The sequence below is a fragment of the Hordeum vulgare genome, chromosome 1H (assembly GCF_904849725.1).
Source record: "Hordeum vulgare subsp. vulgare chromosome 1H, MorexV3_pseudomolecules_assembly, whole genome shotgun sequence".
In the NCBI taxonomy this organism is placed as follows: domain Eukaryota; kingdom Viridiplantae; phylum Streptophyta; class Magnoliopsida; order Poales; family Poaceae; genus Hordeum; species Hordeum vulgare.
In genome coordinates this window covers 462,095,006-462,109,173 of record NC_058518.1, presented here as the reverse complement: position 1 = coordinate 462,109,173, position 14,168 = coordinate 462,095,006, and the positions used below count along the sequence as shown (strand labels likewise).

Genomic DNA, 14,168 nt, shown 5'->3' with positions numbered 1-14,168 from the left:
TAACAGGTTATGTGTGGGGTATGGAGTGGTGTGTTTGCTATTTTTAAAACTTGTTTTGAGGGGCCTATAATTACAAAACAGACCAAGTAAATTTTGTTTTGTAAAATATTTACGCGCTCCTAAATCCTTGTTTCTATTTTTATTATTTGGGTTTAGATTTTACATGCCCAATGCAAGTGCCAATTTTATTTTAGCACTTGTAGTTTATCTTGGGCTTTTCTTTTTCTCTCTGTTATTTCTGTAAACAGGAAATAGCTTAGGATGTTTTTTCTTCCTTATGTGGCGCCTAAGGTGGGCTTTCTCCCCCTGGCGGCCCATTCCTCTCTTTCTCTCGCTGCAACTCCTCCCAGGCCCAATACCCCTTCGCACAGCAGCAACAGCCCAGGAGACGATCGTCTCCTTCCTGTCGACGTCAGCCATGGTAGGAACCTCGCTCCACCTCCCGATCGCCTTCCCCCCAATCCAGCGGCTCAAGCTCGTTCCCCGAGGTGTATAAAGCCCCCGGTCTTCCTCCTCCTCCGTAGGGTTTCTTCTTCCCCTTCAGTGCGCCGCCTCCTTCCCCATCTCTCTTCCTCCCCGCAGGTAGGCTTCTGTAGACAGTAGCAGAGAGTAGCAGAGTAGGTGCCCGCATCTACCCCGCCGTCGTCACCGTCCGTCCGCCATGTCCAGGAGCTCGGGGCTCGACCCCGCGTTCCATTCCCGTCGTCGGTAGCGTCGGGGAGCGGCCACACCGACGGGGGCGAGCTCGTCTCCGCCGCGAACCCAGTGGTCTGCCTCCTCTTCTTCAGATTGGCAGCAGGTCGTTCTTCTTCCTCGCCGGCCTCTTCTCCGTTCGGCTCACCTCCTTCCTTCCCCAAGGTGAGGTTCAACCTCCCCCTTCCTACCTCCTCCCGGTTCGGCCTACATCCGAGGTAGCGCGCCGGTTCCGTCGTGTCAGTTCTCTGTTCGAGCAGTAGCGGTGGATGTTTTGTGTTGAGGTAGTAGATGCGTGCAATGTGCATGTGGGGGTGATACGCAGATTGGGGCTTCCTCCTCCCCTCGTGCTGGAGTAGCAGCCGTATTGTTGTCGCTGTTTCTCCGTCGTCGTGAGCTCTTCCATAGCAACAGCAGTTTGCGTGTAGGTGGTGCAGTAGACGGGGTCCAGCAGTGTGTGTGCTTGGTAGATGGGATGGTGCTGGGTTGCGGTTGTAGTACTGGACGTGTAGATGCAGGTGGGGTAGTAGCGCCATAGCCAGTGGAGGACTTCGTCGGCCTCCCTGATGTGACGCAGCAGCTACAGCAGTGCGGTGCACCGGCGGCCTCCCTGTTGCCGGCGCACCTCCGTGCAGTGCACGCACGCAGCAACAGTAGTATTTTTCTCAATACGACTCTAGTTTGTCAGGAACCGTGTCGTAGCGCAGCGGTTGGCAGTTCGGTTTGCTAACGTGAGGTGAAGTGTTCGATCCCAGTGGAAGCCCCCCTTTTTGTTGATTTTGTTTGCCCAGTAGCACAGTAGTTGCACGTAGTAACCTATCTGGCTTGGTCCTCTCTGTTCTGTCGAGGTAATGATAGTAGCAGAGTGGTATGAGCTGCAGGTGGTGTCCAGGGGATCTGGGGTTCGATCCCCCCCCCCAAACCTTTTATTTTTTGCTGTCTTTTCCTTTGCTGTTTTGTTTTAATCACTTCCTTACTTGCATGTGGTAGGCTTGCACCTTGTGGTATTTCTTTTTCCTCCCCTCAAACAACATGTTGTTCATATTGTTTTATCAGTGATGTGAATAGATGATGGTGTAGGCTTGAGAGCATGTATGTAGTGTTCATGTGTGTTAGGGTAGATGTGTAGATTTATGTGTGTGTATGTGGTCTTGTTAGTTTATGTTGATGGTGTGATTGCAAATAGGCATGTGTGCACAGGGGTTGTAAGTGAAGTTGATGGTGTAGGTATGGAGATGTGTTTGTACTGAGTGCACACCACTTGTGGTTCCTACTAAAAGTGTTTGAGAGGTGATGCTTCCAAGTTACTTGCTTAGTATTTTCCCCCTCATGTTGTACTTGGGTTTAAGAGCATGATGTTGTTGTGAATGATGTGGAGTATATGTGTGTGTGGGGAACTTCCCCACCTTTGCAAAACTATGCACCTTCACATGTCTATATGTGAGAGGGCATGGTGTTTGTGTGTGGGGATAGTTTGGTAGAGGTGCTTGTGATGTTGATGTGCATGACACAAACATCGGGTTCAAACCCCCATGTCACTTTGTCATTGTGCACATGAACCCAACCTTGGTAGTTGTTGTCTTAGTAGGATACCTTATGGAGTTGACATATTCAGTTTTGTTGCAATTTTGAGCCTTGCTTCCATGGAATAGGTGGAGCCCAAGGGCATGAGTTTTTGTGTGATAGTAGTAGGGGTTTTGCTCTACACTATAGTGGTGTCATTTATCACTTGGTGTTATGTGTGTGCAAACTATGCCTAGACAAAGTGGGCATGTGGCTGAAAAATTCCAGTTTAGTGAAATCTGAAATTTCACTAAGTCTAGGATGCTGGAAACATTTTCTTCCCCTATAGATGAGGATGTGCTGGTCATTCTGTTGAGAACTAGCCTTAGTTCAGTGCTAGGATTTTGAACCTGATATGTTTGTGAAGCTCCCTGTCAAATTGCAAATCATTTGGAGTTCAGTAGGTTGTGTTTTGGTTGCTGTCAAAAAGCTTCAGAACAGAGACAGAAACTCAGGTGCAGGAATTTTCACTAAGTCCGTGAGATCTGATGGTTTTGGGAGAGTTTGTGGCCTTGTATCTTCTAGAGTTTAATTCCTTTTGTTGTGATTCTTGCTGGTGCTCGTAGTGTTCTTGGTTGGCTTCAGCCACATATATTACTTGTCATGTTTGGAGGCCTGTAGCTATGTTGCATGTAGCTCCCAAAGAGCTACGATGCAGATAATGGCAGATTATGTAATTTTGTCATTTTGGTCAATGTGTGTGCTTAGTTGATGTTGTGGTGTTCTTCCTTGCTCCAATCCATTCATGTTGGGTTGTTATAGGTCTTGGCAACCTGGGAATACCAGATTTGTGCCAATTGTGAGTGTGGTGTTGATTCTTCCACGTAGAGCTTCATATCTTGTTTCGTTGATTCCCGTTGAACCGTAGCTCCGTTTGCAATGTTCTTTATATGGTTTTGCACCGTTTTCACGAGCTGCATCTGTTCATGTCATTTTCATGCATGTCAAAATAGCTTAGAGTACAGTTCTGTCCAGAAACTTGCAGTAGTTTATTTTGCTTGTGCTAGTGATAGAAATAGTGGGGCATGCTCAATTTTCATTTCATGCATCATGTGATTGTTGCATCTTGTGGTGCTTCTGTTCATTGGTTGTTGTTTTTATGTTGGGTAGCACCGGGATCGGAGAACGAATACGTGGAGTCAGGAGAGTACGTGCAGGACGAACCAAAACCATTCCAAGCTGAGGATATCACAGGCAAGATGATATGACCTTGATTCCATCTCTAGACTTGTTATGTTAGTTTCGTTTCCATGTCATATTGCTCGCTGCCTACCACTGAAATTAAATTGCCTCTTGAAATGCCATGAGCCCAAACACCGTACACCTTCCTAGCAAACTTGTGTGGCTAAGTAGGCTTGCTCAGCTGCTAATGTTAGCATTGCTAGTTGCATGTGCTTTGTCTCATGTGATAACATGAGCTTTGATATCATTATCTTAAATTCTGTTATTTAATTAATGCACCTATATACTTGGTAAATGACGGGAGGCCTAGCCTTTTGCCGGGTGCTTAGTTCCGTCATTGCCGCCTTAGTTACCGGTTACCGGTGTTTGATTCCATAATGATCGCTCCTAACACGTTCGGGGTTGTTATGGGGACCCCCTTGATAAATTGCGTAGTGCTAAGGCTTGTCCGGCAGGACCCAACTTTGGTTTTAATCTGCTAATCACATAATAATCTGCATAGGGAATAGCTACCCCGAGGAATTTAATCAACAACCCGGGCCAGTGCTCCTCATGAGTGTTGGCCCCACCTGAGCGATGTCCGGGGCCCCACTGGTCACCCAGAGGTTTAGCCATCCCGACGTCTAGCTCATCTGTCGTGTCCTGAGACTGAGATACGCGGCTCTTATCAGGGTCGTCGACACGACGGGAGGTCCTGCTAGCCTTGTCTTACCTTAGCGGTATATCTTGCGTATAGGAATCCCAGTGAAGCTTTGGTTTTCCCCGGAGTTGAGGTTTTCCTCTAAGGAATCCGACGAGATCACGAGATTTGTGATAGAGGATGCCTTTGCGGCATGTGTTCGTCTGTGATGGACTAGTTGGAGCACCCGTGCAGGGTTTAATCTTTCGGAAAGCCGTGCCCGCGGTTATGTGGCAACGTGGAATATTTTGTTAACATCTGGTATTAGAGATCTTAAACTTAAACTAATAAAACTGCCAACTGTGTTTGAAAGGAGTTTTCAAAGGAATACCTGCATTGCGCTACTTGAATGTTGAGCATCAAAGATCTATGGAGATAGATCGAAAGCGCTTGATAGAAGTTTCAACAAGATGCATGCCTTGACAAGTTTTTGAAGGAGTTCAAAATAGATCAGCAAAGAAGGAGTTCTTGGTTGCGTTGTAAGGTGTGAATTTGAGTAAGACTCAACACCCGACCCCGGCAGAATAAAGAGAATAGACGAAGGTCGTCTTCTATGCCTTGGCCGTAGAATCTGAAGTATGCCATGCTGGGTACCGCACCTGATGTGTGCCTTGACTCAAAGTGTGTTGAGAGGTACAGAGAGTGATCCATGATTGAATCACTAGCAGCGGTCAAAATTTATCCTTAGTAACTGATGGACTAAGGAATTTTTCTCGATTATGGAGGTGGTTAAAAAGTTCGTCGTAAAGGGTTATGTCGATGCAAGCTTTGACACTAATCCGAATAACTATGAGTAGTGAAACGGATTCGTATAGTAGAGTAGATATTTGGAGTATTTCCGAATAGCACATAGCAGCAGCATCTATAAGATGACATAAAGATTTGTAAAGAACACACGGATCTGAAAGTTTCAGAACCGTTGACTAAAACCTCTCTCACGAGCAAGACGTGATCAGACCCCATAACTATATGGGTGTTGGATTCATTGGAATCACATGGTGATGTGAACTAGATTATTGACTCTAGTGCAAGTGGGAGACTGTTGGAAATATGCCCTAGAGGCAATAATAAATTAGTTATTATTATATTTCTTTGTTCATGATAATCGTTTATTATCCATGCTATAATTGTATTGATTGGAAACACAGTGCATGTGTGGATACATAGACAAAACACTGTCCCTAGTAAGCCTCTAGTTGACTAGCTCGTTGATCAAAGATGGTCAAGGTTTCCTGGCCATAGGAAAGTGTTGTCACTTGATAACGGGATCACATCATTAGGAGAATCATGTGATGGACTAGACCCAAACTAATGGACGTAGCATGTTGATCGTGTCATTTTGTTGCTACTGTTTTCTGCGTGTCAAGTATTTGTTCCTATGACCATGAGATCATATAACTCACTGACACCGGAGGAATGCTTTGTGTGTATCAAACGTCGCAACGTAACTGGGTGACTATAAAGATGCTCTACAGGTATCTCCGAAGGTGTTTGTTGAGTTAGTATGGATCAAGACTGGGATTTGTCACTCCGTATGACGGAGAGGTATCTCGGGGCCCACTCGGTAATACAACATCACACACAAGCCTTGCAAGCAATGTGACTTAGTGTAAGTTGCGGGATCTTGTATTACGGAACGAGTAAAGAGACTTGCCGGTAAACGAGATTGAAATAGGTATGCGGACACTGACGATCGAATCTCGGGCAAATAACATACCGAAGGACAAAGGGAATGACATACGGGATTATATGAATCCTTGGCACTGAGGTTCAAACGATAATATCTTCGTAGAATATGTAGGATCCAATATGGGTATCCAGGTCCCGCTATTGGATATTGACCGAGGAGTCACTCGGGTCATGTCTACATAGTTCTCGAGCCCGCAGGGTCTACACACTTAAGGTTCGACGTTGTTTTATGCATATTTGAGTTATATGGTTGGTTACCGAATGTTGTTCGGAGTCCCGGATGAGATCACGGACGTCACGAGTGTTTCCATAATGGTCCGGAAACAAAGATTGATATATAGGATGACCTCATTTGGTTACCGAAAGGTTTTCGTGCATTACCGGAAAAGTTTCGGGCTCATCGGTAGTGTACTCGGAGTGCCGGGAGGGGTGCCGGAGTCCATCAGGAGGGGTGTCACGCCCCAAGGGGTCTCATGGGCTATGGTAAGAGATAAACCAGCCCCTAGTGGGCTGGAATAAGTTCCCACTAAGGCCCATAAGGTTTGAGAAGGAAAAAACACAAGGTGGAAAGAGTTTCCAAGTGGGAAGGTGGAATCCTACTCCAAGTAGGATTGGAGTAGGACTCCTCCACCTCCAATTTCGGCCAAACCTTTAGGTTTTGAGGCTGCCTCCTCCCCTCCCTCCCTCCTATATATAGTGGGGTTTTAGGGCTGATTTGAGACAATTTTTGCCACGGCAGCCCGACCACATACCTCCACGGTTTTACCTCTAGATCGCGTTTCTACAGAGCTCGGGCGGAGCCCTGCTGAGATTAGATCACCACCAACCTCCGGAGCGTCATCACGCTGCCGGAGAACTCATCTACCTCTCCGTCTCTCTTGCTGGATCAAGAAGGCCGAGATCATCGTCGAGCTGCACGTGTGCTAAACGCGGAGGTGCCGTCCGTTCGGCACTAGATCGGATCGGATCGTGGGACGGATCGCGGGACGGTTCGTGGGACGGTTCGCGGGGCGGATCGAGGGACGTGAGGACGTTCCACTACATCAACCGCGTTTACTAACGTTTCTGTTGTGCGATCTACAAGGGTACGTAGATCGGAAATCTCCTCTCGTAGATGGACATCACCATGATAGGTCTTCGTGCGCGTAGGAAATTTTTTGTTTCCCATGCGACGTTTCCCAACACCTACTGCATCAGGGCTCCGCACGGGACGCTACTCGTCCCACAAGCGGATCATACCCACTCACTAAAATCCTGGACTCAGCCAGGGGCATCACCAAGTAAGATATGGGGAATGAAGTCAACCTACAATTGAGCCTAACCGCGATCGTGAGTTGCTCAGCCTCTGAGTAACCAAGGACCACAACCTCGCTCTTGTCGAAGTTAATGTTAAGTTCAGACATTTCCTCAAAGCAGAGCAAAAGAAACTTAAGATTAAGAATTTCCGAGTCCGACCCTTCCACCATAATCATGGTGTCATCTACATACTGCAAGTCGGTAACACCCCCTCCCGGAATGAGATGACTAACCACACCCTTAAGGTGGCCGACCAGCTTGGCCTTATCGAGGATGCCCGCAAGGGCATCAACTGCAAGGTTGAAGAGCAAGGGGGAGACATGATCCCCTTGCTTTACCCCCTGGAGAGGCCTGGAAGAAGGGACCAACCTCATCATTGATGTTGATCGTCGTGTTTCCAGTTCAAACCAATTGCATGATCCATGAGCACCACCGTTCGTCAAATCCTCGTCGCTGCATAACCAACCTCAAAAAGGACCAATCCAGACGGTCATATGTTCCATTGATAGATCGTTGTCACTATGATACCCAACATTGTCTGTTACTTATAGTTCCTTTATCATTCCCTAATCTTATTTTTCCATTAAAATCAACTAGCTTCACAGTGTACGCCCGTACCATGTTGAGCTCTGTCTCCATGCTTGGGTAGGAGTTAGGCCGATCACATAAATACCGACCCCTTTCTCTCTCGCTGTGTGGCTTGATTTTTAGATTGTAAAAAAATCTGCCCTTTGGCCTTCTTTTTATATGAAAAACTCCTTAGAAATTTGAAGGAATAGGACTCTCCAAAATTAGTTCCTTTGAACCAAAGAGGGCACCCGGGTTCGAGATTGAAATGTACTCCCTCCGTTCCTAAATATAAGTTTTTTTAGAGGTTTCACTAGTACATCTACATACGGATGTATATGGACATACTTTAGAGTATAGGTTCACTTATTTTGCTATGTATGTAGACCACTAGTGAAATTTCTTAAAAGACTTATATTTAGGAACAGAGGGAGTAAACAATAGTGGGGAAGTGGATAATGAGAATGACATGCATTTAATGAGAAACTTGCTTTATTTTAGAATTCTATGAGGAGATCGTAAATTCCCTTGCACTTGTACCGGCCAAAAATAACAAATAGACCCTCTCCGTTCAGTTTTTTTCGTAGTTTCCTCTCCCTTTTGTTTTGAAGCTCAAGTAAGCACGCTATTCCAAGTTCAAGTAATGTCATTTTTTATTGTATTATATGACCATTTTATTGTATTATATTATGACTTATTACACTCCAATACGTTGAGAAATATTTAGCATCTAAGTAGAAGCTATCGTATTTCTATCAAGTCATATCCATTCTCGTACAAGGTTCACATTTGAGCCCTTCTTCCCATGGACAATACAGTTAACCTGAGTTTTAGAACAAAATAGATTTAAATCGGGCTTATGAACAAGATATGAACGACAAACCAGGAAAAGTATGAAGTAATTACTTTGAAACCCGGCTACGAAACTCTTGTTCTGTTTTGGGTGTTTGTAATATTATTTTCACCGACCTCTCTTTTGGAATAAATAGCATCTCAGGTTGTTTCATGAGTAAATAAATGTTTGAAAAATGAAATTATTTAGCTGGATAACTTAAGTTGGGTATTCTAGTATTCAATACTATCATTATCCACGAAACCAAACATATACCATGGCACATAACCCACACCAATAATGTGCATGCATCTGACATAGACATAAACTTTGGATCCCTAACCAGGGAGTTATGAAAGTAAATTAGCTAAGGAAAATAACACTTCATCTTCTGATTTGATGCCCTCATTTCATTGTGGCAAGACGATCGACAAATATGTTGAACGCTTCGTCGGTGTCGACCATGCTGATCCTGACCACCTTTCGATCAACTCCGAACTTAGTCCCGCTACGGGTTATGATCTTGTGCTCACGTAAGAAGCTCTCCAGGTCTTCTACTTCTTCCTTCTCGCAGCGCAGCCATGCAAATGCTGCAATCGAGAATCATTGGTTTACAATGCAAACGAATCAAGAAATTTAGGTCATAGAAGATTAGATTGTTATTTTTCATAAGGTAGCAGTAGATTGTTTCATGTGTATACCAGGATTAGCGATGACCATGTCCTTGGTGAAGGTGCAGAAGCCACCGACCTCGCCAGGGAGGCTGAAGATGCCCGAAACTGCCACGGCAGCACGGAGTGCGCGCCAGCGGTGCGCCATCTGCCGCCGCGCATAATGGAAGAGGAGGTTCACGTCCCCACCAGAGGGGATGGTAAGCTGGAACTCGTAGCCGTCGGCAACTGCCCCGAGTATCTTGGCGGCACGTAGCTGCGCGTCCTTGGACACGCCAATGGTGTTTAGCTCCATGAACTTGTTCATCTTTTGTGCCACCTGCTTGTCCTTCACCAATGCCCACCTGCATGCAATCCAATCCAAGAGGGGCCATAGCCATAACATATTAAGCATAATGTTTATACAAAGTAAATACATATTATCATGGATCCATTCAATGTAAGATGTGACGTTAATCAACCGAAAAAAAGATGTAATGTTAATATGATTACCCTATCCTCGTGCCGGCGTGACCCGTACACTTTGACACGGTGAAGAGCATGATGTCGTGAGCGAGCATTTGGGTGATGGGAGTGTATTGTGGCCAGTAGTAAGCCAGATCATGGATGGCCTTGCCTGTCTTGGACTTGAGGATGGTCTCACGGATGGCGCCGTCGGGGTTGTTCGGCGAGCATACAACCTCGATGTAGTTGTCACCATCGAATGTATTGGCGTCGCCGGCCCATCGATAGAGCCTCGAGTCAAGGAAGTCCGTCACGGACGGGTACGACTGCGCAAGATGGAGCATACACATCAATCGCTTTCAAGATCAATCAACCTTCTCTCACAATCACAAATATCGATTGTTTTCTCTTATTAGTCGCAAATAAATGATTGGTCAATGAATTCTTACCGAGTAGAAGGGGGTATGAGACACGACACTAATTGGCGAGTCAGCAATGGGCGGGGCGAGCGCATAAAGTGCGCTCTGAAAGAGTTGCATGGATCCGGTACCGACGAGGACGTGGTAGCCCTCGACGGCAGCGTTGCCAATGAGGCGATGGAGGCGGCGCACCTCACGCTCCAAGCCGGGCTCGAGGAACCAACACAGGTTGCCAACGTCGGAGAAATAGCTCATCGTTTGCCACCCCGGGATCACCAGCATAGCGCTCTTGCCAATCGGGCCGCGCCAAAACGTCTCAAACATTGTTGGATCACCGCTGCAAATAATAGCATCATTGTCAAAATGTCATATGTCGTACGGTAAAAAAATTTGGTAGGACGAGACCAAAGATAGCACAAACCATAGCTTTTGATCCATTAATAAGGGTACTTGATGCTGGATTATATCAATATAAATCTGCCTATAATAACACATTCTGAACAGAAGAAGGCCATCGGAGGGAGCCGCGAGCGCATCACCACCAGAAACACACACGCGCTGGAGTCACGCGGCGCCGCCCACCGCTACACGAAGCTCCCTCAACTCGTGAGCGCGCCGCAGGGGGAACGACGACCCACCGCTGCCAGATCCGCACGGGCTTCACCAGCCGGGGGATATTGGCGGCGACGGGAGGAGGGAGTAGAGCCGGAGGGAAAGTTTGGCCGGGGGATGTGGCGTCGCCAGGGGAAACGAATAAAATTTGAATCGGAAAGAAGATATATATGCATGACTTAAAACTGTATAAAACTTAGCTACCCGGACCCAACAAACCCCTATGCGCGATAGCGTACTGTCATCTTGGTGACATAAACATGGATCATGCCAAGCATAGGTGCGCATCGTACGCTGTACGAGAAGATCAGTTTTTGCAGCCAAGAGATTGCGACTATATGAATGAGATGAAATGGATCCAAATTGATCACCGAGTCAGACAACACGAGCGGAGGACGACGACGCGGCTGCCGCCTTGTTCAACTTCTTGCCGTCCCGCTTCTCGGCGGCAGTGTCGACGCTCAACAAGAAACGGCCACGAAGGTGTGGCGCGAGATTCAGCACGACTGAGCCGACCACGCAATTCCGCCCGGCAATCGGCGCCAGCCCGTAGCCATAATTTCTCGCCATCGCTCAGATGTATCTCTCCAAAGATATCTCGACCTCCTCAGGCTTTTATATGGATAGATGTGAGATGATTCTGACTGGCGATGAGGCTAAATAGGAAGGTGAAAGGTGGATCAAATTAATGGTACGCGCCAGGTGTAAAGATGTTCCTTTACTATTTGGCCGGCTGGCTAGATGCAGAATAGTAACGCAGGCGCGTTTCGGGGGCATGTGCATGATCAAAAATTTGGCACTGTTTGAATACTCTACCTCGGTTAGAGGTTAGATTGTAACTCTAGAGTAACCCTGAACTAACTCTAGACTAACCATGAACTAACTCTAACCAAAGAGGAAAAAGTAACTTTTTCTAGGTCCCACCTAACTCTAACCCAAATAAGCACTTCTTGGATGGGTTAAATGCATTCAACCAACTCTAACCCTTCTGTTTGGATGTTTTAGGTTAGTTGCGCCCAATCTAACCAACTCTAACTCTAACCCATGGATCCAAACAGGACCTTTGTGTTAGAGCATCTACAACCAGGTGCCTCGAACCCCCTTCTATATGCTCTCGGCAGACGACCCGGTTACTACCCAGTCGTAAAATTTCAACCCAGCTCATATTGATCTTGTATGTGCGGGATAACCGGTACCCCACATATGCAGTTCAAATATGAGACAAATATGAGGAGCCCCGTCATGTCGGATCCAGCTCACGTTGGTCCACCGTGACCCCACATGTATTTGTCTCCACCCACTCCCCGGACCAACCCCTCGCCATACCAATCCACTCAGTGGCGGAATAAAGCCTAGGGCAAATGGGGCTATAGCCCTAGGTGTAGTCAGAATAGTCTTTGTAATTCTTTCTTACAAAGTACAAAAAATCCCTAAGATACACAACTAAAGCTAATTTAGCCCTAGGCGTAATCCCAAGCTAATTCCGCCCCAACTCCACTCCACCGTACCCTAAGCTCCCTTCCGACAATCTCCGGCATGGTAGACAGTAGATCCGAGTCCCCGTTGAGCCGATTTGTGTACTGGGAGCTCGTCCCATGCGGGTCTAGGAAGAAGATGGCCGTTCATATTGCGTTCCGTCGCTTTCAGGAGGAGTTCGTTAGGAGAAATCGTGAAGACATGGATGAGATGAAACAACTTACTGATCCAAGCTAATCATCGAGTCGGACAACACGGACGGCTTGCCACAGGACGGCGCCACAACCGCTAGCTCCTCCTTTTTGCTTGGCCGCTTCTCGACGACGGTGCCAACACTCGAGAAGAAATGGCCACGAAGGTAGATGACGAGTGCCACGAGATTTAGCGCCACAGACCCGACCACGCCGATCCGCCCAGCAATTGCCGCCAGCCCATCGCCATGATCTCTCGCCATCGCTCAGACAGAATCCAAAATACAAGTACTAAGGCACGGTGTATCTCTCCGAAGGTATGTTGGTGCTATATATAGATGGGATTGTGAGATATCTCCTTGGTTTTATATGGATTGATGAGAGATAATTCTAGATGACGATGAAGCTAAATAGGAAGGTAAAAGGTGGATCTAATTAATTGTAGGCGCGAGGTGTAAGATGTTCCTTTTCTCTTGTAACGGCCAGCTAGGTGTAACGCACGCACGTTTTGGAAGGAAGGGTTGTGCACAAGTCTTTTAGATGTTTCACTAGTGGACTATATACGGATGTATATAGACATATTTTAGACTATAGATTCACTCACTTTGCTTCGTATGTAGACCTTTAGTGAAATTTCTTGAAAGACTTATATTTAAGAACGGAGGAAGTACGTTAGAGCATCTATAATTGGGCGTCTCTACCCTTGTCTAATATGCTCGGGCGGATGACCCGATCATAAAATCCTAACCTAGACAGACGCCTCATACCGGTCTTGTACGTCTCGGTCGACCAACACCCCTTATATCCAGTCCAAATCTAGGAAGATCCACACATGTTTGGGTGCATCCGCCACATCGGATTCAGCCCACGCTGGTCCACCCTAACCCCACGTATATTCATTCATCTCCATTCCCTAGACCAAACCCTAGCCATTCCACTGCACCCTCAACTCTACTCCACTTCACCCCGAGCTTTCTTCCAGTGATCTCTGACATGACGGACAGTGGATCGGAGTCCTCGGTTACTCAATCGATGGACTGGGAGCTTGTCCCATAGGTCCTGATTGGAAGATATCTGGTCGCATTGCGCTCCGTCGCTTCAAGGAGGAGTCCGCCCGACAACGGCCAGACTCGATCCAGCAGGAATCCATTGCTTCTGCGTAAATGGCACTTGGATCTGGTGCGAGACGCATCGTTGTTGCCTCGTCGAAGGTTGTGCGGTATGTCTGGCGTCCCAACATTGTGGAGGAGCCGCAACCCCTTCATTGACACGCCAAGTCAGAGGTAAATGCCCATAATTATGTCCCCTCTGATCGGGTGGCTAATATGGCGGGGTGTGAGGCAGACGAAGGGCGAGGCCGCAACAGTCCTCACCAGAGAAACCGACAAGGCAGATTCGCACGCCACCACGCCGCTACGGGTGAATGGAAATTCTTGGTGTTGTAATAGTGTTGTTGTAGATGTGTCGGTCTCTGACGACGATGGATATGGCATGACCTCACATCAACCGACGACGTACATGCCACTGGCTCTGACGAGGAAGAGTGGACATGGAAGACAACGACGAATGCGCCTTCACTCCATGGGGCTCAACTGGCCGCGAGACATGGACATGGACGTGGCGCCAACAAAGATTTAATTAGGTTTTACATTACATGTAGTTGTAGCACTGAAATATTGTTTGGGACGTGGCTAAATGGAGTGGACATAACTATGGCTAGACATATTCATATAGGAGTATGTGCATTGCTTTCGGCTATACGAAATTGCAGAAATGATATGACTTTTAATAGAAAAACACATATAAATTTTTTACAGGTACTTTACAAGGCACCGACGTTGATTAGTACATGTT

General features: G+C 46.8%; 1 protein-coding gene across 1 annotated transcript; it reads right to left on the bottom strand.

Annotated features, from left to right (window-relative positions):
- Nucleotides 1-8,716: 8,716 nt before the first annotated feature.
- Nucleotides 8,717-12,697, bottom strand: LOC123414958 (tryptophan aminotransferase-related protein 1-like). The gene is made up of 5 exons (XM_045106691.1): nt 12,348-12,697; nt 10,066-10,372; nt 9,665-9,942; nt 9,203-9,516; nt 8,717-9,091 (listed from the first exon to the last, which is right to left on the bottom strand). Exons 1-5 carry the CDS (start codon nt 12,575-12,577, stop codon nt 8,907-8,909), a joined length of 1,314 nt encoding a protein of 437 aa, XP_044962626.1. The 5' UTR covers nt 12,578-12,697; the 3' UTR covers nt 8,717-8,906.
- Between the last annotated feature and the right edge of the window lie 1,471 nt (nt 12,698-14,168).